The sequence below is a fragment of the Macrobrachium rosenbergii genome, chromosome 42 (genome assembly GCF_040412425.1).
Source record: "Macrobrachium rosenbergii isolate ZJJX-2024 chromosome 42, ASM4041242v1, whole genome shotgun sequence".
Classification (NCBI taxonomy): Eukaryota; Metazoa; Arthropoda; class Malacostraca; order Decapoda; family Palaemonidae; genus Macrobrachium; species Macrobrachium rosenbergii.
Window position 1 is genome coordinate 12,833,538 of NC_089782.1, and position 21,963 is coordinate 12,855,500.

The 21,963-nt window shown below is 38.3% G+C and overlaps 2 protein-coding genes across 4 annotated transcripts in view; one reads left to right on the forward strand and one right to left on the reverse strand.

Moving 5' to 3' along the window:
- Positions 1-21,963, reverse strand: part of LOC136827948 (cell adhesion molecule DSCAM-like) — a 250,663-nt gene that overhangs the window by 62,291 nt on the left and 166,409 nt on the right. For all 3 annotated transcript variants that reach the window (XM_067085503.1, XM_067085502.1, XM_067085504.1), the window contains one exon: positions 13,824-14,048. In XM_067085503.1, the coding sequence (XP_066941604.1) occupies positions 13,824-14,048 (225 nt within the window). The remainder of the gene's footprint in view (positions 1-13,823; positions 14,049-21,963) is intronic.
- On the forward strand, positions 19,238-20,454 carry LOC136827584 (protein starmaker-like). The gene is made up of 3 exons (XM_067085062.1): positions 19,238-19,433; positions 19,481-19,882; positions 19,913-20,454. The coding sequence occupies exons 1-3, from the start codon at positions 19,238-19,240 to the stop codon at positions 20,452-20,454; spliced, it is 1,140 nt and encodes a 379-aa protein (XP_066941163.1).

Sequence of the window (21,963 nt, forward strand, 5' to 3'; positions counted from 1 at the left end):
TCCATAGACCAGATAACATTATGCTAACCTCTTTTCCTCAGTAATCCCATCCTCTTGAATAAATGGGAGTAAAAAATAAAAATAGTCTTTTGCTTACGGAACAAATCTCATTTCCATAACCATCTCTTATAATTAAGAACCACTTACCAAAGAACTGACATAAACAATATCGAGTATGTAAAAAAAATTAATCAGTAAACAGCTGTTTTGCAATTTTGAGGGATTTTACTTTAATCTGTATATACCAGATTTACATTTATGTGCAAAAATAAAATTAATTCCAATAATACATTCTTTTCTTTTAGCAACTAAAAAATTATTCTCGTAATTCTTTCGCTAGTTGGCTCAATTAACTGATTCTGAGAATGTAGACATTACCAAGTGCCGATGGTGCATGTTGGTTTTTTTGAGACATATTACAATTATGACATAACAGGATAATAATACGGTAAAAATGGATTCAGTAAGTAAATTATCATTACCATCAAGTTATCTTAAGTACAGCTGTAATAGCTTACCTGACTTATGCAAATAGACGGAATATTTAGCAATATCGAGTTGCATTAAGAGATGTGTCATATTTGATGTCAAGTGCATTCAGATAGTGAAACAAGCATGAAATTTTGCACAAGTGCCTTTAAAGTTCCCCATCAGAAAGGGCGCTGGCCACGCAAAATCGATTATGGCGGCTAAATTCAAGATGGCGGCCAGAATGACAGATTTTGGCTAATTTTTTCACTAGAATGGCATGTATTTGCTTCTAGCAATATGGTAAAGCCTCTTCCATACTATTTCTTGAATATTATGTTTCTGCAGCTTCCCAGTACAGTTTACCTTTAAATATGGGGGCTATATGGCTGCCAAGAAAAGGTAGAAACAATAATTATAATGAGAAATAATGCCTGTTCAACAATTATCGTTTTAAGCATGGATCTTGGTTTCTGTGGTTTTAGATCCTAATGAGGCCATCTCTTTCGAATAACTCATCAATTTTGAAGGAAAATTAATAAATGTAAAAGAGAGTGTATGTCTGCACACAAAACTGTGGGCACACTGGTGACATCACTGCTGTAACTGCATGGGTTCAGGTGCCAGCTAATCCAGCTTACTAATCCTGTAGTCTTAGACTAGAAGTTGTAGTATAGTTTAGTTTAGTGTCCCAAATGCTTTCTAACAGCCCCAGACCAGCTATAGCTAGATAGCCGCACCTGAATAGACAGGGATGTGCCACGAGGGAGAGCTGTTTGGCGCAGCGGGGGCTGTACATGATGGTTCATGTATTTATCCGGATGGTGTGTACAGATCACACGGGACTTAAATGGCACTGGATGAATGATCGGGCTAGGTGTAGGGAGACCGAATCTAGTTGGAACCAGCAGATACAGGAATGTGTGTGCTTTGTTTAAGGTGGTAAAAGGATAACCCTCGGCCTTAATCAAAAAGTGAAATCATGGCAGAATGTGATGCCAATCCAATATTGAGCAGTAGAAAAATAAACTGGAGTTTGTGTTGTCTTTGTCAGAAGGACAAAAGAGAGGTGAGCACTTTGACACACCTCCAAGTCATCATGTCCTAGACCATGATGGGTACACAATGCTGGCAAGGAACATTCCCATGTTCAGTGAAATTAATGAAATGCCACTGATAATGGATCCAGCAAGGCTGATGAAGGTGATGGCATAGAGGCCACTCTCAGGAAAATGCAGCAAAATACCATGTGAACTGTCGCTGTTGCTTAACAACACCAAACTGGACCGCAAGAAAGCGACAATCCAATGACCAGACCAGCAAATGTCAGACTGAATGCAAACCTGGCGCCGAACTGTGTCACAGACAATGAAGCTTGCATTTTCTGTGGTGAAAGTGGCACCTGCATCTGATCTCAGATAGCCATACTAAGGGCCTTGACTTGAAATTGCGTGAATGCAGATACTTCAGTGATGGCAAGCTCCTTTGCTAAGTTGACTGGTGGGGATGTCATTGCACAGAGTTTAAGTATCACCATGCCTGTCTTTGTGCTCCCCATGAATGAGTAAGGTCCACCTGAGGAGCCTTGGAGAAAGACCAAGGTAGCACCGTGAGTCAGAATCAGATGCGTATCCACTCAGTTTTGTCAGAACCGATGACATATTACACAGAAACAACCTTGTTCAGATGATCCAGTCACATTTCGGCTGGCAGACATTACTACCTCTACCAACAACGTCTGGAACAATTAGGTGTAGAGTCACCAAGTGTAAATTCCACGAGACCAAAGACAAACTTCTGGCAGAAATTCGGTGAACTTGAGGCTCATAATCGCAGATATTACTTGCATTTCAAAAGGATGTGGGAAAGCACTTGCTCAATCATCTGACTTCAGAGGCAGTTATCATTAAGCAAAGCAGCAAATATTCTCAGAAAGTCTATACTTTTGATCATCAGTCACGGCTTGATGGCACATTTTCTGAGGCTTGTGTGTGAAATTCTGTGCCTCCTCTCTGCTCCAGTTTGTAGGATGGTTGTTACGGGCTGATGATTATCAAGTCACAAAGGTTGATTTATATCAGTCAGATTCAGGCCATTGCATAAACATAAAGTTCAACTGCTACCCTGACAAAGAGGGGAGCAACAACTCATAGAGTACCCAAAGACAGAGAAACACCATTCTAGCCCACATGACTTCAGTTCATGCCAAACCAGGAAGAGAAACCTGGCTGAAATGCTACATCAGTATGGCCTCAGTATCTCTGACAGAGTGCTGGAGGTCTCTGCACAGTTAGAGATGCTGCAATAGTTAGCAAATATGTGAGGAGGGTGTATTCGTCCCTGTACTGCGAAAAGGGTTGTTCACCACTGCAGTGATGGACAAAGATCTAATCACAACCCATCGCACCAATGCCACTACCTCCCATGGAACTAGCATTCCACATTCAGCACCCCACCAAGAAAGAACACTGGACAGAGAAAGTACAGCAACTAAAGTTTGCACCTGAGAAAGTGAGGTCGGTGCTCGAATTGCCAGACACACTCAAACATCAACAAAGCTTCTTCAAACAAAGAACTCTGTGCCACCCAACACCGCAATACCAAAGCTACCCACAGATAGCCTTGGGGCCACAGCTTGCACTAGTGGTCCATGGTTGACAAGGTCAGTTAGTCACCCAGGAAATAGATGATGCAGTGAATCTGACGTGGTCAGCTCATCACGCTTCAATGAAGAGTAGTTTCCAGAATTTGAAGTACTATAACTTCATTTAAGCCTCTCCTGTGTGATCAGGCCTATTCTGTTGCCATGATCAAACACGTGATGTGCAAAGTGCAGGATGTCACTGATTTTCTGAACCCTGGGCCAGATACCCAATCACAGCCATCAGCCAATTCATGCTGTAGCAAAGCAGGCAGTGGCAGTGGCCTGATCAGCAGGTGTCAAGACAGCATCTGGTAATGTTTGTGAAATTGCACATTGAGATGGCAGCAATGAGATCTCTGTTCTCTTCATGGCAGTGTTGGACAGGAAAGCCTGGTGGAGGTGCAGAGCTGTTTCATCTGGAACTGCAGAATCCTTCCTGTCAGGCTGCAGTGTAACCAGACATGCAGGCAGATGCACCAGGTTACAGCTCAGTTTGTACAAACTCCTGAGGAGCCGTGCACACTGACTACTGTGTTGGAGAAAGCAAACAATAATGAGCACAGGCATTAGAGTTTGAGAGAGTGTGTGACCTTCTGAAGACAGAACCAGTTCACTTTCACATGGTGTTGTTCATGAATCCAGGATATTCCTACTGATCAGGTCCTTCCGGAGGCCAATTTGAACTCTACGTTATACTTGCACAGAGCTGATACTTACTTCTTTTCCAACAATAATACAAACTATGCCTGTTACTTATTCATTCAGGGACATGCTTACCTCAGAGAGCTCATGCCCAGAGTTGCACAAGGGAGTTCAAGGCTGGCAACTTTGTTGTGCACAAGACCAGTCGCCAGTTTCGCAATGGCTCTGACCAAAGCTCATGAGCAGACCAATTTTATAAAGGCTGATGGCGGAGGCCATTGGGCTGACTGAAGATCCGTCAGCACTCAGATGGTGGCCCAGATCATCCGGCTATGTCTGCATACGAAACAGAGGTTCAAAGTAAGGAGTCTAATGAGTGCAGACAACACACCATGAACAAACACCTCATGCGAGAAATACTTGGAGAGTCAGCAGTTGTCATGGTTGCAAACACTTAAAGTCCTTTCTCAGGAAGAAGAATAGATCCATATTCATTGACAACAAAGATTGCCCACCAGCTCAGCAGAACTTCTACAGACACACCTTATTAGAGAGGCTTTACCAAATTTCAGAAGTTTGACTTTACAAACAATGCAGTTCTTCTCATAGTGAGCAGATAAAGAAGAACAGAACTGACTTTTCAGCAAGAAGTTTGTCCCGGTAGAACAGTCAAAGCAGAAACTTCTTCTTAATGAGGACGTTGGGCTGCTTTCAAAGCTACGAGAGCCCACGAGCCGCACGTGATCTGCAGAGAATTTTCCAGCATCGAGAATCCAAACATTCCCAGCTTCCCAGCAGAGGTGGTAGGCTGTACACAGCGTCAGAAGCCTCAGCTGACTCATCCTGAGAGTCCATGGTTGACGCCAGAGCGACGGAACCAAAGACTGATGTCCCACAGATGGTCAGCTGGTCCTGCTCTCTGCCACCGTGTGCATAAAAGTGAAAGACCTGAGGCTATGCACTTGCATTCTGCCTGTGATACAACTAGCAGCAAGTAACATCACCACATCTGTATTTGATGTATGCACACATCCAGCCTCAAAGCGAGACTCAGGCCCAAATGTGTATCATGGAGGAAGGTGCACAAGGTGATTGACAGAACACACCCCATCCAACTGTACTTCAAGATCATGTCAACAAAGATTAGAGTTGTTCCAGTTCCAGATGCTGTTCAGATGTCTCGCTACAATGTTAACTACACGAAGGTTCACGTCCAAGACCTTGCGAGGCATCGACTGAAAAGTGCTCGGAGAAAGCGATTATTCGCATCTTTTCTTCAGCCAACATGCCAACAGAACATGGAGCAGACCATCATTATTAAACAATGACACAGATACCTGTCGTTAAAGTCAGTAGTCACCTCTCACAATTTTAAAAATATAGTTATGGTGATTAATAAGGCCAGAGCTTCCACTGATTGTTGCATGACCCAAATTCTCTGGGCCGTGGAAGGAATGCATGCCTTCTCTCCATGCGTTCACAGGCTGTGATACAGTGTCAGCCTTCCGGAGTTGGCAAGAAGATCCGTTTGGCATGACATGGAACACCTTCCAGAGTTCACCGTGTTTCCTCTAAACTGAGTCATCATCTTCCAGAGGAAGATGACCTGAATATCCTGAGAGGTTTGCCATACTTATAAGAAAGATCCAGCACTGCTGGCACTGTGATAGCTACAATTGATATACTTGCCAGGAAACAAAGGGTACATGAGGCCATCTCCACCAACCAGGAGTTTCTCTCCAACACACCAAAGCCACGCACAGGCTGTGGCGTTGTGTGTGGGGGCAGCCACTGCAGGTCAGCCACAGCCAGAGAACTCACAGTGGGGATACAAAAGTCTGGTGAAGTACAAAGTCCTCTGGACACCAACTGCCTCTAGCTGCAGAGTTGCCAACAGTCTCACCAATGATGCAAAGCAGGCTGTCGGGAAAGGTGGTGCTACAAGCTGGGCCCCCTGCACAGCTCTGTGCACTTGCAATGCAAGTTCAGATAAATATTGCCCTCTCTTCAGTAGATAATCTAGCTTGAGCATCCAACGTGTCATGCCATGCCATCTTCTTATCCTCGAATTTTTCAAAGGTGTAGGCTGAGAGACCTATACATAGAGATTGCTGCATTTAGTCCGTATTTCTCTTCTTTCTTTTTATGGTTACAGTCTTAGACACAATGTTGTATGTGACCATATCATTGTTTATTTCAGCTGAGCAAATAGTGATATTAGTTAAACTGTCTGATCACACAAAGAATATACCATTAAACAAAACAGTTGGTTCTATGTTCGCTAGCGCTGTGAAGAGAAAAAACTTACAAAACCATTTTGAGCCGCCAATCTAAGTTGCAATCATTTAGTAAGGGTTTTCAATAAAATGTGTAGTATAATTACTTTATAACCCAAAAGTCGAGGTTTAAAAAAACTGGCATATTCCATCCAATAGCTGCTCCCAAACCAGTGAATTGGTCGACAGATGGCGCCATTTTAGCAACAGCCGCCATCTTGGATTTGTGGTGCCGCGTCCTTCAAGAGAGAGCGTAGTCTAGGGAATGTTTAGAAATAAATTTCATGTTTGTTTCACTATCTGAACGATTTTTACAGCAATTCGCTGCACCATAGGTTCAACAATGTAGTTTCACATACGGCATACATTTTGTATCTTGTTTATGGTAATACAATATAGTAACAACTGATAAGAAGGTTGCTAACTAAAAATACACTAATGGTAGGCTACCTACCTACCGAACTGTGTCATTTACGAGAGAGAGAAAGTGGTTGCATTTTTTCAGTGTATTTAAGCAGTATATTTTGTTACAAATAGGGGGGGGAAAGGTAGACTATTGCCTTTTGCATAAAGTTTTCAGTTTACAGTGTGATGGTTGTTGTCTATAAGCTTATTGAGTACTTACATTTACATGATATTAACAAGGTTAGGTGGGGAAGGGTATACAGTGGCCCATGGACACCCGTAGACTTATTTTACTCGCCCTTATTCGGATTTTGCCATTATCTGAGGGACCCTTGGCTCGATTAAAAAGGATAATTGAAGGATTACTTTATATATATATATATATATATATATATATATATATATATATATATATATATATATATATATATATATATATATATACATACATATATATAGTCGTTGTGGGCCAAATTCAATCTTAGGGATGGATTTGATTCTACAAAAGATGAGGAATGAACTCATCCAGCAGTAGTGGTTACGCTGATTTTTTTCCCTATTCCCTTCTCTAACATTTGGGATCTGAACTCCAACCTTCTATCTGCAAAACTTACTTTTCTTAAGCCTCCTTCAGTCTTCTCTCTAAGACCCTCGTCCGAGAATACTTTCCCTGTTCCGTGTTAACTCGCTCACGCTAGCCTCTTGCTAACAATTTCGTGTTAAACGTGGTGTGTTTAGCATTAACACAACTGGAGTTGGACTTGTGGATATCCAGTTCCCATTCTATGACGCCATTTTCTTAAAAGTCTTCTTCTAACCTCTACCATTGTCATCACCTACCTAGGGACTTTAGTTTTGCTATACACAAACACTGATGTGGGAGAAAATGAAGCCCTTGCCTTTTATTCTATCAGTACAATACTGCATATTATCCAACAGCCTACATAGCTCCTGACCGTCAGGACCATACATCCAACGCTATTAATCTAATGAAGTTTAAATCAGTTCTGTAACACAACTGGTTATTTAGGTAAAAAATACTGCCACTATGGAATAACATGATAAGTCTCAAAATTCCAAGATGTAGGGGTTTAACTATGGTTTCCTTTTTCTAAGGAAAAAAAACTGCCGGGATGCTGTATCTATGAAGCAGGTTAAGGACTTCATAGCCTCAGCTAAAGAAGGCTCACTAGCCATTTAGGTCTTAGAAGCCACTAATCAGTTCAACTTAGTTTCTGAAATGTTAAACAAATACCAAAACCAATCAATTGCTTTGTACGAAGGGAGTCATGACCAACTAGAGCTGTCTATTTAATATCATTACAGATAAAAACCATTACATGTCAAAGAGTACGAGAAGGAACCGGTAAATTATGTCTACCCTCGGTCTGTCAGCAACCCGCAAGAAAATAATGTATCACAATTATAAATAAAATATCAGGTTCTGTAAACTGCGGGTCAAGTGATGTTACATTTATTATTTTCAAAATACAAATTACATGAGTCACTACAATGTAAAAACAAAATCAAGTGGATTTGGTTAATCTCATTGGAGTCTAGTTGTTAGTTACCATATAAGGCTGGAAATGGCTAAATTAGTCCCCAATAAGTGTATAATAACAAACCAAGAAGAAGGGAAGCTGGCTTTAGCCAACTAAGACTTGGCCATAAACGCACAGCTGATGGATTTTCGAATAATTGACAACCAAGCCTATTTTACGATAACTGTTTGGTTCCCCTGACTCTTATTGGTTGAGCGAACGTTTCCGTCTTGTGGACATGAAAATATCTTTCCCTGAGTCCTCAACCGAGAACTAATTGGGTTTTGGAAAGGATGTTGTAATGAAGCAGTACTTTTAAGGTTGTAGAGAAGCTAGCTGTCTTAAAAAGATATGATTTATTATAAATTTTTACTGATTTTCATTAACACTTATGGTCAGTTCTGTCAGTCATATATAGAAGCATTTCAGCATACAGTATAAATGAACTGAATGAAAGTTTTGATCAATTTTATAGAGATTTTTGTATTCAAGTAATTCATGAATAAAAGTAAATTTATAAATGGAAAGAAATGAACAGTTTATAGTTTATAACTCATAGCCTGCACAATGCGCAACTGTGTCTTTGAATATTTTAGTAATTTAAGGACGCTTCATCAATATCTCGGAAATTACTTGAAGGAAATATGTATTTTTCCTTCTTGAGATGTTGTATCACAAGTTTAGAAAACTTGGTGTCTTTTCTTCTCAATCTCTCTCCTCCTCCTCCCACCTCATTCCCAACTTCCAAACCGCTCCCCATCCCCAATGCTAATCCAAAAAACTACTGTCTTCTTATTGCAAACAAAGGGAAACTTTGATTAGTGTGGAAAATTTACACTTTTTACGTCTCTTCGCACTTGTTTTGCCGTCTGAGAGAACAAAAAGAAAGTTCTAAACGCACTGGAAAAATAAATACGAATCCATTTCTTGATTAAGCAGTTCCCCCATAGACGAAGGCTATTTCACGTGACGCAACATGAGTTAAGATAATCATGGTAGCTTCCACGAAAACATTTCCCAAGTTCTTCATTAATGGACAAAAAACTTTAGTTTTGTTTTAAAGTTTTTAAATGATAAGAAAGAGTATGAATTTTTTTCCGAGTAGATTCATGTAATTACTTGATCAGTTTATTAATGTATGTATCCCAACCTGTCCTGAATTTTATATAAGTGTACACATTATTTGTTTCGAAAGTGCTCGTAAAAAGATTTTTTCGTCACAAACATTTCTAAACATACATATATACATAGAATCTACTATTCACTTTTTACTAGATGCGTATGCAGTTGTAATAACCACAATGCTCTCTCGACTTCTCAAATTCTTCACATTTTTTGGGTATGCTTGTCACTCTCTCTCTCTCTCTCTCTCTCTCTCTCTCTCTCTCTCTCTCTCTCTCTCTCTCTCTCTCTCTCGTTATATAATTTATTTAGCCCTCACTGGCTGTTTCCAATGTGTTGTATGGAAAACCCGATGAGGGAGACAGGTTCACGACCTAATATATCCAACCTGAAGAAAACGAGGAACAGTAAAAAAGAAGGTAGGAAAAATGCAGAGACCTTTAAAGGAAGCCAAAGGCCTGACCTTTAAAGTACGGAGACAAGGAGAGCAGAAGAGTGAGGGACCCAAACAATCGGAAGACTGCTGATCACCGCAGTGTACAGTCAATGGGGGTGAAAAAGAGACTCGTCAGGACAACGTAATAGCCTGAAACAGAACTGGAACGAAAGAAACGTGATCAAACGAATCGGCTTTCGTTCAGATGGGAGAGAAGTGTTAAAACTAATAATGATAAATCAGGTAACTGGGATAACTTTTATAAAGCTGTCATCGAAATTTTCAAATTACAGTTTTTTGAGTCCACAAAATATCAGTAGGAAAAGAGTCAAGTTTTATCTCTATCATCCAATTAACCAGAACTAGATGGGAAATAAGAGAGAAGAATATATTTAATAACAATTTAGCTTATTTTTAATCCTTACATATAATTTATTATCAAGAAGGTGGACTATAACCAATAAACTCATTATTATTATATTTTACCAATACCTAAGCCTATACCTCTATTCATAAATCCTTTGCTTAATTATATTTTAACAGGCACTACCAGAAACAAATGGGGCATCTAGAACCGTGTCGGGATGTTAAAGCACACCAGAATACAAGAAGAATTTGCTCTTAAACATATTTTTCAAACGGTCAATCATCTGCTGTTCTGTTCCAATTATGAAGGAGCCCCGGTGGATAATGTCTGTTTTTTTTTCAGTAAACTCAGCGGGTCCTTTTAAACCTTCGTTGGCCAATTGTCCTTTTTTTCGTAGTGTTTACAAACACGACTATAAAACCATATGTTGACCAATTCACGTTCATATACCACATGTATTATTTTCAACCAGCAAACAAACTAACATATGAACGTTTATGTTGGGACAGAGAATTTATTTAGTTAAAAAATTTTATCAAAGACATTATAATACTATTTTGCTTTCAGGTAACAAACAAACACAAAACTTCAAAGTTTGACGCATTTAGGCACAAAAATAGATCAAAGAAATATATAATAACTCATGCTTGAAACTCATCATTTGCATAAATGATGAAAGCGCGACAAATTCAGCATCCTCGTGCAAATTGGTAAAGCTATTCCTGACATCAGGACCCACTTTGACTTATGTATGTCCCTCGTCTTAAAAGTCCCTGAAGGTTTGCCTGTTGGGTATGAAATGAGCTGGTGGAAATTGAAAGCATCCATCGTTTTCCCAAGGTGGGCAGAAAATACAGTCCTTTGGCCTTCTCAGACACTGGAATGAGGTCACTGCCCAGTGACCTCCTAATGGGGCATTGGTTAAACATTTTATGGCACATAGCAAACTTTGGACGCCTCCAGCAGAAATATCTTCAACACCACTACTGTATTAATTTCTTGCAGGCCACCACCTCTTGACATTCATCAGAGTTATGAATTGGAGGGTATGCATATTGCCACTGTCAATGCCACCCATCCTGCATTGTATCCTTTGATGACAGTGGGACTTGGGGTATCTACCTTGTCTTTGTAATCTTACTAAATGGTTCACCCACAGGATATTACACACAAGATAGTGTTATCTGCCAGTAGTCCACCTCTTCACAGACAACCTTCAATCAGATGTTATGAATTGGAATCCCAGTATGCATATTGCCACTGTCAATTTCATTTTTGCCACTGACCACCCATCCATCAAATTGTATTATTTGATGACAGTGGGACTTGGGTCTGATTTAGGCAGTTCATCAAAGATTACCTTGTAATACTTTGTAATCTTCATTCCACAAACCTGGTTGGGTTGCAAGCAACTTTAAGACACCAAATCTTGAGAATGGTTCAATGACTTCAAGGTTTAGAGCTGCTTTCAATGGCAGGATAATGATAATCTTGTCCTTTCATTGAAGGGACAAGATAGTGTCTATAAAGATAGTGAGGCAGTTTGTCCAGTAGTCTGGTCAGGTCAGCCCCCAGTTAATAATTAATACATCTTCACTAGATAATATTATATCCTCAACCTCCTTCAATGGGATGATATTGATGCATACAATAAATGCTAATTCAAATATAATTTTTATTTATTTATTTTCTGCATCTATTATTGTCTGTGACAAAAACTCTTTTAGGTTTGAAGTTTATACCCAGTATTAATTTGCACCCTTCCCTTTGACATTAAATTTCAGGTGAATATTTCCCAAAACTGTGTGATCCAGTTGAAGCCTGCTGCGATGAGGGCTGAGGATGTGCTTCATTTGCATGTCACATTGATAGGATCCATTGATAGCAGTGATACTTTTTTCCTGCACCTTGAGGTCTTGAACTCATTTAGATGTTTGGTGATGTCTGAGAAATTTCATTTTCTTCCAACTGACTGGCGTCAAAAGATTTCTCAATACCTTCCACAACAACGCAACACTGCAATGCAAAGGTTAACATCTTCAAAAAAGTAAATGCCTGTGCATAAGAATTATATGTTTTGATAAGACAATTCCCAAAGCTTCTTGGCCATAAATTTTCTTGATGAAAAGTGCAACAGAATGGAAACCCCAACCAACTTCGTAAAACCCTTGTTTTCCCCTCTGGTTTAATTGCAAAAATCTTTCACCATCAAAATGATTAATGCCTTCAGTATAGCTTCCATACATAGTTTAAGACAGCAATACTCTTGTCAGGCAAAAAACAGCCAAGCCTCATCCACAAACCTGGTTGGGTTGCAAGCGACTTTCAGGAACTGCTTTTATCACGATTAAGTTGAAATTGTGTCAAATCTTGGAAAACCAAGGTGTGCTAGGTTACCACTGAAGTGCTGCTTTCTTGTTCACTTGCAACTATCGCGTTTAGAAATGTCTTTTAACACTTGCTTTCATGAAATCACAGCACGGTCATTCTGCAACCTGGTCAATTCTCGATCGGACAAAGCTTGTCCAATAATTATCTTAAACTGGGAAGGGTAAGGTGGCTAAAGAGTAACTGAAACAACAGTGATGCAGATGCTCATTTGGATGAATACACCCATCTCGTCCAGCCTACATCTCGATGCATCCCATCATGTATTTTTGTTTTTAATTCATGTATCTACTAAAGATTTGAGTGCTGATAACCTTTTCCCTCTCACTCTCTCTCTCTCTCTCTCTCTCTCTCTCTCTCTCTCTCTCTCAGGTTTGTCCGGTAGATTATATGTTCTTTTCTTTTTTTTTTGTTAGGTTTCTTTGATTTCCAATCACATGCCATTACCATGTAAACATGTCTCTGAAGTACTGGAAGTGGCACTGATTGATCTGATTGAACTTGGTGACAGTCAAGGACAGCAGGTTCTGCACTTCCTCCTTCCATACTTCTTAGTGAACATGGTTTTCTTGGAGGCACTAGCAACCTCTTTGGAGATCATCAGCATCTTCCCACTCCTCATAATCTTCAGACACGTCCTGTGGTTATACAATCAAAGAAAGGGATTCTAGAAGGCAAACCGGTTTTTAGAAGTATGGCAAGGATGCAGTACATTCTTGCAGTGGACAAGAATGACTAATTCACTGAAGTTTTTGTTATAAAATGTGTTGCATTGACATAAAAATGAAGCTTAAATATAATTTATTACAATAAAACATAGGAAATCTATATCTCAAAAACAACTGCATAAAAACCCACAGTAGATATCCTCCCATGGCACTGCACAACTCTTTCCGTTTATCATTTCTCAATGAACTGATGCAAGTAAAATCCTTGTATTTTCTTTTAATTAAACAAATAACACACGTTACAAAGCATATAAATGGATTCTATACAATCGGGCCGTGTTATTTACATTGTTCCTTCACTACTCGTTGTCATTCTTGACTCTTGTAACCTTCTTACCATAAATGGCTTTAACAGGACTTTTAAGGAACAGGGTTTTCAACACACACACACACACTCACACATACACAAAAGCGTGTCCCGGGAACTTCATCCTGGGTAAATTTTATGTACTGAAGCGCTCCTTAAATAATCAGGATTATGATAACAGTATTTTACAAACCTGTTGTCTAATACTGTTTTGTTGGCGATAGACGGTGAGGTAAATGATGACGTGAGCCGTGCACATTATCATTACTGTATTTAAGATTTGGCTAAATCTAAGTTAGTTGATGAAGAAATGCTGAGACGGCACAACCGACCGAGTTGCTGACGGATGTCGTCGTAAGAGGAGACACTGATCGCTGACTCCTCAGTATAGTAGTAATAATTCTCAAAAAGAAAATTCTCCCTTGCAGAAAATTTCTTGGGAATTCACCCCAGAAGACATGCAAATGAGCTAGGAATGAGGGATTTTCCTCCTACTTACAGAACATGGAGATGATGAGCGAGGCGTCTGTAATGTTGGCTGTGACGTGGAAGTGGACAGAATCTCGGGTCTCAAGGCGGCAGGTGAGGTGCGCATTGCGATGACGTGGTTCCAGATCGCTGATGGTCAGCTGGTTGATGGCCACGTCCTCTTCAGCTGATGCCCATGTGGTATCTATGGGCACCCCCTCCAGAAGCCATACCAAATTGATCACCTGGGCATTACCTTTTTGAGACAGAAAATTGTATGAATTTATGAGCAAATTCATAAATGAATAAGTAATAAATCAATTTAGAAATAATTCACTGTCAAGTTTTATGTTGAAGGGCTTTTCCTTTTATCTTAAACAGAAATGAAATGCAAAGGATTTCAGCGAAAACTGATAAATCTGGAAATAATTCTGTAATTCAAATAAACTCAAAAAAAGAAGAATTTACAGGCCATCAACTCCAATTTCAAATCTGAAGACTCCACGTGATAATAGAAAACTAATTTAACTTTACAAATTTAACATAACAATCAAAAACAGACTGAATTTTCTGCCAGTTGTTGACTAGTTCTTTAGATTTAGCAAATTATACGAGCTATGAACTTCTAATATGCGCTATTTACTGCACATCTGTTTCCATAACACAGGATTTCATGCAATAAGACAGAAGGCGAAAATGGCTGCGGTAAACTGTCAACAGCCATTTGACAAATTAACTTATTTTACTGTGAATTGCTTAAAAACCACCATGAACTGATATTTAGCATATATTTACGTGCTCTATCCAGTAAAATATATTGCAGCACTGAATTTATGAACACAAAAATATTCTCACTGCGACATGACGCCACTATTAAAAATGTATGGCTTACTTTTAAAATGCTCAAAATCCGAAAAATTGTACAAGACCTGTGCACTACCATTTGACATCTTCAATTAACTTTGGACGATAAAGAGCGCCAATTTTCGTTTCCCCTGAATGAAGATTCGATTTTGCCTCGCGCGCCGTTTTGGATGTTCCGTAAACATGGAACCAAATTTCAATGAAGAGTTGGAGACATTTTTGCTTGTTTCACATTCGTCGTCGTCGGATGAAGACGACTTCTTTGAACTTAAGTTTACATGTTTCGCAGGAAATAAAATATTCAAGTTGAAAAAGGAACTCAATGGAAGAGCAGCGAGTTAAATTTTAGGCGATCGTTACGATTTCTGTGGAACAGTCATCAGAAGGCAAACGCACTGGATGTACATATGGAGAAGATAAGCTGAGGGTACAGAGTCAGTGATGATCTAATTAAAATTATGATGGATTTACAAAATTTGTAAGCGATAATACAAGGACAATGATATAGACTTCTGGTCTCGCTTTAAAATACTCATTTTTCCTCTGGTGCCTTAAGTAAAACGCCATGAAAAGTTTAATAAATGTTTTCTGGGCATTTTTGCTGGTTCTTATAATTCTTGTCACTATGACCTCTCTTGCAAGAAAACGGTAAAATATATCTGGAAAGAGGAATGCCTTCATTAATTTTATCATCACTGTTCTTTCTTCCCCGCCCCCGGCCCCCGCCACGCATAACATTTTTTGCTATCCAGTTTTCTGCATATTGGGTTTTTTTATTCCATTTAGATTCTCAATTAATTCCCAGCTACAAGTAACAATCTACGATTAGGCAACTAAAAAAGCAGCATCTTTGTGCCAGGCAGTTGCAAAGCCCGGTGATGCCTGCATATGGAATGCTAATATAGGCACTGACCAGTGATCGGGAGTGATGACTGTTTGGTGTTGAAAGTACCTGTTAAGAATGGCCATCTCAATGTCTCTTTTCTAAAAATATTTTATACTTCCAAATCTGCGACTAGATGCAGGAAATGAGAAATATATTATATATATATCTGTTCTACGCAAGTATTTGCCTCTTTCACTGTGCTCAAGACCAGTTTATGGGAAAAGGCCATAGCTACGTGTAAAGGAACATCTTGAGGTAAAAGTTGAGAACTTCAGAACTTTACCTAAATAGGGTGTTTTGTGTATGACTGGCATGGCTTCCATACCAAGTCTTGGGCTTTTTCCTTTACACTTACCAGAAAAGTCTGACCAAGTCTTGAGCTTTTTCCTTTACACTTACCGGAAAAGTCTTCATCAGACTATCATTTGTGGACAAATCCTCTAAACAAGCACTTCTTGTTAAGTGCAGTTAATCATGGAAAAGATGAGTTAACCCATACTTGAAAGAATATAGAGCATATAAAATCATGGTTTCTAACAATAGCTGCTAACTGCTGGTTATTTCTTGTTAAGAATCTTTCAATGTTAGCACATTTTTACTACAATAAAACTGGACTAATAAATGGGCCTTTGAGTTTGAATGTGCATTGAGCTAATATTCATCTCAATGAAGAATTCTATATTTCCTTACAATCTTTGTATATTAGGCTTACAATTACAACATTATCAATGGAGAGAGAGAGAGAGAGAAGAGAGAGAGAGAGAGAGAGAGAGAGAGAGAGGGGTGGGGGGGACTACATACTTATAACTCAATACACGTGGAACCTGGGCATAAGAATAAAAAAGGCCACTAACGATAAATATTACGCAGCATGACTGAAAAAATACTAAAATTAGAAATAAAAAAAAGCGAGAGTAACAATAATCCCCAAAAACGAAAAACCATATTCAATCAAATGTTACAAACTTACCAACCAGTTGTCATGGTGGAGAAGGGTTGATGTCGATTCTAAGGACAGAACCTGAATTCGAAAGGAATAGATACGGCAGAATCAACAGGATATCAACTTATACCTCTCTTGACAGCCGGGTGGTCAAGTGTCTCTAACCTAAAGGCCTATGTTCGAGTCCTGGCCTGGGCAGAAGCACTTAGGCATCGAAATTCCCTCTGGATGTAAGTTATTCCCAAGGTACTGTATGATGAATTCGATGTTAAAAGATATTTGTGGCTTAATGTTTGTGATTATGAAAAAGTCACGCTTATACACACACACACACACACATATACAGGTATATATATATATATATATATATATATATATATATATATATATATATATATATATATATATATATATTATAAATATATATATATTTATTCATATATATATATATATATATATATATATATATATATATACATATATATATATATATATAAATATATATACATATATATATAAATAAATATATAAATATATATATATATATATATATATAGTATATATATATATATACATTCATGTGTGTGTGTATATATATATATATATATATATATATATATATATATATATATATATATATATATAAAATATATACGAAGATTAACGTCCTTAATTCTCCCGTGGCAAGAGTCCTTCCACACAAAATAAGAAAGTGTCCTGCAAGCGCCTCGTGATTCTTAACGTTGAAATACTATTCAGATTTTACGAGTAGACAGACAGTAAGAGGCTTAAATAGTTGGAAGGATGATGACACTATCACACACGGGCAGAGACGCCACCTGATGGGAAAATACCCGAACATCTCGGAGGGAGAATTCATGAGGCCAAAATGGGATGCGGGGAAGGAGACGCAAAGTGATGCTAATACGAAAAAATGTCGCTGAAGAGATTATAAAGCTTCGTGAGAAAATGGTGCAGAAAGGATATAGGTTAAAAGTGGTTTTCATAAAAAAAATAGAAAGGAGGTAAAGGATATGAAGTAAGGTCAATAATTAGTGGAAAATGTTATAAATATTTCAAGAAAGTAAGATGTCCATTTACTGTATGATATCTAGTAAAATAAAGTCAACGAAACTGTTTCAGACATTGTCAAAGGGCGACTGCGATTCAATTGGAAAATTCGTATTCGTAATTTCTCCCCCTCCCCCCAGTATAGGGAACGGAAGTATGATATTCATCATGTCTGAAAGCATGAGGATCCTTTCGGTTTTAATTATGTTTATGAATATAAATATTTAGAATACTAATACTAAAAAAATAATTAAATAAAAAAAAATGTAACAAGGAACGGAAAGTAAATAAGGTCAACGAAACTGTTTCCGATTCATCATGTCTCCCAAAAAAAGACTCTAAACGGAAGTATGATATTCATCATGTCTGAAAGCATGACGATCCTTTCGATTTTAATTATTTTTATGAAAATACATAGTTACAATACAAATACTAAAATAAATAATTAAATAAAAAGTAAAAAAAGTAAAAAGGGAAGTGTAAGTTGAAAGTAAAGTAACTGATATTTTTCACATATTTCATTCAATCAGGACAAGTGTAGTCACAACCAACTATTTTCACCCCACTACCAGTAAATTAACCGGTGGGTTAAAGATGGCTCAGGAAATGAGAGAGAGACTCAGATTTGAACCAAACTTCAAGAACAATGAGGACAGGCTCATTTTAGGTTATTTTGAAACTGAGCTTACATTAAAGAGGTATTTTCGTAGCTAAATTTGAAAACAAGAACAAAGTACGAATCATGTCACTTCTAAATGGAAGAGATCTAAATCTCTAAAATAACCGTTTATCAATGAACATGAGAGAATATTGATTCTACATTCCACGAACGATTCAAAGCAGGTGACTAATGTATGTAAAATATTTATGTTCTGAAGAACGTAATTCTAGTCCTTATATCAGGTTAGGTCTACCAGTGCACGAGTGAGGTCACCAAGGAACGAAATGAATCTGAAAAACTATAGTAGCAGCTCCCTACTACAAAAGAATAAAAAAAATGGTTTCCCAGGTCTTGCAAGGATTAAAAAAATTAAACGTGTTAGTCAAGTAACGATATAAAAACCAATAAGGTTTTCTTGAAAAAATGAGAAGAGTTTGCAAAATCCAACAAGGGGTGATAACGTCAAAGTCAAGAAAGCCAATTAAATTACATTCATTAATATCTTATCACATAAAACAAATACTCTTATTGGGTCACCTCAACCTTCAAGCAACAGAATGGGAGAACAAAACCATTCTCATCAGAAACTTGGCATAACGACTGCAACAGGATATCACTTTCTTCGTATGAGTTCAAGATTAAGAATGAAATGATTTTCCCCGCCTGAGCAGTGTTCTTAATGGGAACTGCTCTGCACAGACACTTGCGCTAAATGGTCGATCAGTATCGGATAACTAATTGAGCGAAGTGAAGTTTCCAACTCGCGCCTGTTTCTTATTTCGCTGAATTTGCGAAACGGAACGAGGCAGCGGCGATAAAAACTCAGGGTTCAAGTTTGACTGTTATTGCCAGCGGATGACGAAAGTGAAACAGAGGGTGATGAAAGTGAAACAGAGGATGATGAAAGTTAAACAGAGGATGATGAATGTGAAATAGAGGATGATGAAAGTTAAACAGAGGGTGATGAAAGTGAAACAGAGGATGATGAAAGTGAAACAGAGGATGGAAATGAAAAAGAGGATGATGAAAGTGAAACAGAGGGTGATGAAAGTGAAACAGAAGATGATGAAAGTGAAACAGAGGATGGAAGTGAAAAAGAGGATGAAAGTGAAACAGAGGGATGATGATGGAAGTGAAACAGAGGATGATGGAAGTGAAACAGAGGATGATGAAAGTGAAACAGAGGATGATGAAAGTGAAACAGAGGATGATGGAAGTGAAACAGAGATGATGAAAGTGAAACAGAGGATGGAAATGAAAAAGAGGATGATGAAAGTGAAACAGAGGGTGATGAAAGTGAAACAGAGGATGATGAAAGTGAAACAGAGGATGGAAGTGAAAAAGAGGATGATGAAAGTGAAACAGAGGATGATGGAAGTGAAACAGAGGATGATGAAAGTGAAACAGAGGATGATGGAAGTGAAACAGAGGATGATGGAAGTGAAACAGAGGATGATGAAAGTGAAACAGAGGATGGAAGTGAAACAGAGGATGATGAAAGTGAAACAGAGGATGGAAGTGAAAAAGATGATGATGAAAGTGAAACAGAGGATGATGGAAGTGAAACAGAGGATGATGGAAGTGAAACAGAGGATGATGGAAGTGAAACAGAGGATGACGAAAGTGAAACAGAGGGTGATGAAAGTGAAACAGAGGATGATGAAAGTTAAACAGAGGATGATGAATGTGAAATAGAGGATGATGAAAGTGAAACAGAGGGTGATGAAAGTGAAACAGAGGATGATGAAAGTAAAACAGAGGATGGAAGTGAAAAAGAGGATGATGAAAGTGAAACAGAGGGTGATGAAAGTGAAATAGAGGATGATGAAAGTAAAACAGAGGGTGATGAAAGTGAAACAGAGGGTGATGAAAGTGAAACAGAGGATGGAAGTGAAAAAGAGGATGATGAAAGTGAAAAAGAGGATGATGGAAGTGAAACAGAGGATGATGAAAGTGAAACAGAGGATGATGGAAGTGAAACAGAGGATGATGAAAGTGAAACAGAGGATGATGGAAGTGAAACAGAGGATGATGGAAGTGAAACAGAGGATGATGAAAGTGAAACAGAGGATGATGAGAGTGAAACAGAGGATGATGAAAGTGAAACAGAGGATGGAAGTGAAAAAGAGGATGATGAAAGTGAAACAGAGGATGATGGAAGTGAAACAAGAGAAAGACATGATTTTGAAATCTCAAAGAAAAAAGTTCCAGTACGAACTGAAGAACGATGCTTCTAACAATATCAGGCAAAGCATCTGAAGCTTATAAAACAGGATTTTTTATTTCTTTGTAAAGGACACAGGGCAGAATTTTGTACAAGTTCAGGAATATAAAATGGCAGTTACAAATAATATTCCCTTCGGCAATTCAAGAGAAGGTTTCTGCTTTGGACTCGAAGAGTTCGATTTGGTAAATAGGTCGTTGTCTTTAATGGGGTTAAGGTGTAAGGGCCTTTGGAATGCGCAACATTTCATTCTCAAGAAAGTACAATTCAAAACACTCTCTAAAGTTCATGGGACTTACGACGACTGACTTAATGACATCCAGATGCCTTTCGCTGCCAATCATGTTCTGTTTTGCTTGAAACTTTGTCACATTAAGCTATACTTTCATGTAAAACAACGTAAAAATAGTCCCCAAGAATTCGTGTGTAACTGATTCTGCTTTTAGTTCATACAGAATATCATAATACACACCTTCGGCGTTTACTTTTGTCACTGAACATTCTTTTTTTTTTAATGCTTAAAAAAAAAGGTTATCTTAACCCTTGATTAAAGTGGACAGTAGGCTTCTGTGATAGATCACAAAATAGTCACTTCTATCCTACTGACCCAACTTGGATCAATACTCTCTCCCATGTTATATATTCTGAACACAAGGTTGTTGAGGTTTGGAATCTTGTAAAGAAATAGTGCCATCAACTTTCAACTACGCCAACAAATCCCTTGGATTATTCAAATCTTTCTCGAGTGGAAACGATTCCCTGTCGCTTTTAAGAGCACTTGTGCATCACACACACACACACACACACACACATCATATACAATAATATCTGAGCGTTTCGATAAAATGAGAATATCAAGGCCGTAGCTATAAATGGGGAAAAGGAAATCTACTTTGATTAATACAGATAAAAGCTAATGTAAAACGGTGAATGCAACGAGGAGGTATTTCACTTTGGGTACCGAGATTTAATGGTAAAAAGATATTAGTCATGGACTGGAATGGATTATAAAATTTAGGACAAAGGCCAAAAGCTGGGCCCCATGAGGTGATTCAGCTTTGACAGGGAAACTGAGAGCATAAAGGATTGAAAGGTTTAACAGAAGTAAAACCTCAAAGCAGTTGCGCTACGAAACAACTGCTAGGAGAGGGAGCAAAGTAAGTTGGTAGAAAGAGAATACGAACAGAGCTGCAGTAGAAGGAACGAACGGGGTTGCAGCTATGGGCCAAAGGGACATTGTGAAGAACCTAAAGTAATGCCTACAGTGCACCGCATGATGTGTACTGACGGCACTACACCCCTACGGGGAAGGTATCTGGCAATCCATGTTATAGTCGATAAGTGCTATAAGTTTAATGAAAAAGAATGGGCAAGAAGTTAAATAAAACTGATGAAACGATAAAGTAAACAAATGAATAAAAAAGATAAAACAAATTAGAAATATAAGTTTAACAGAATAACTGATTTTGTTATAAATATCTTAAGAGACAAAATAACAGGTAAATGACATTAAATAATATTC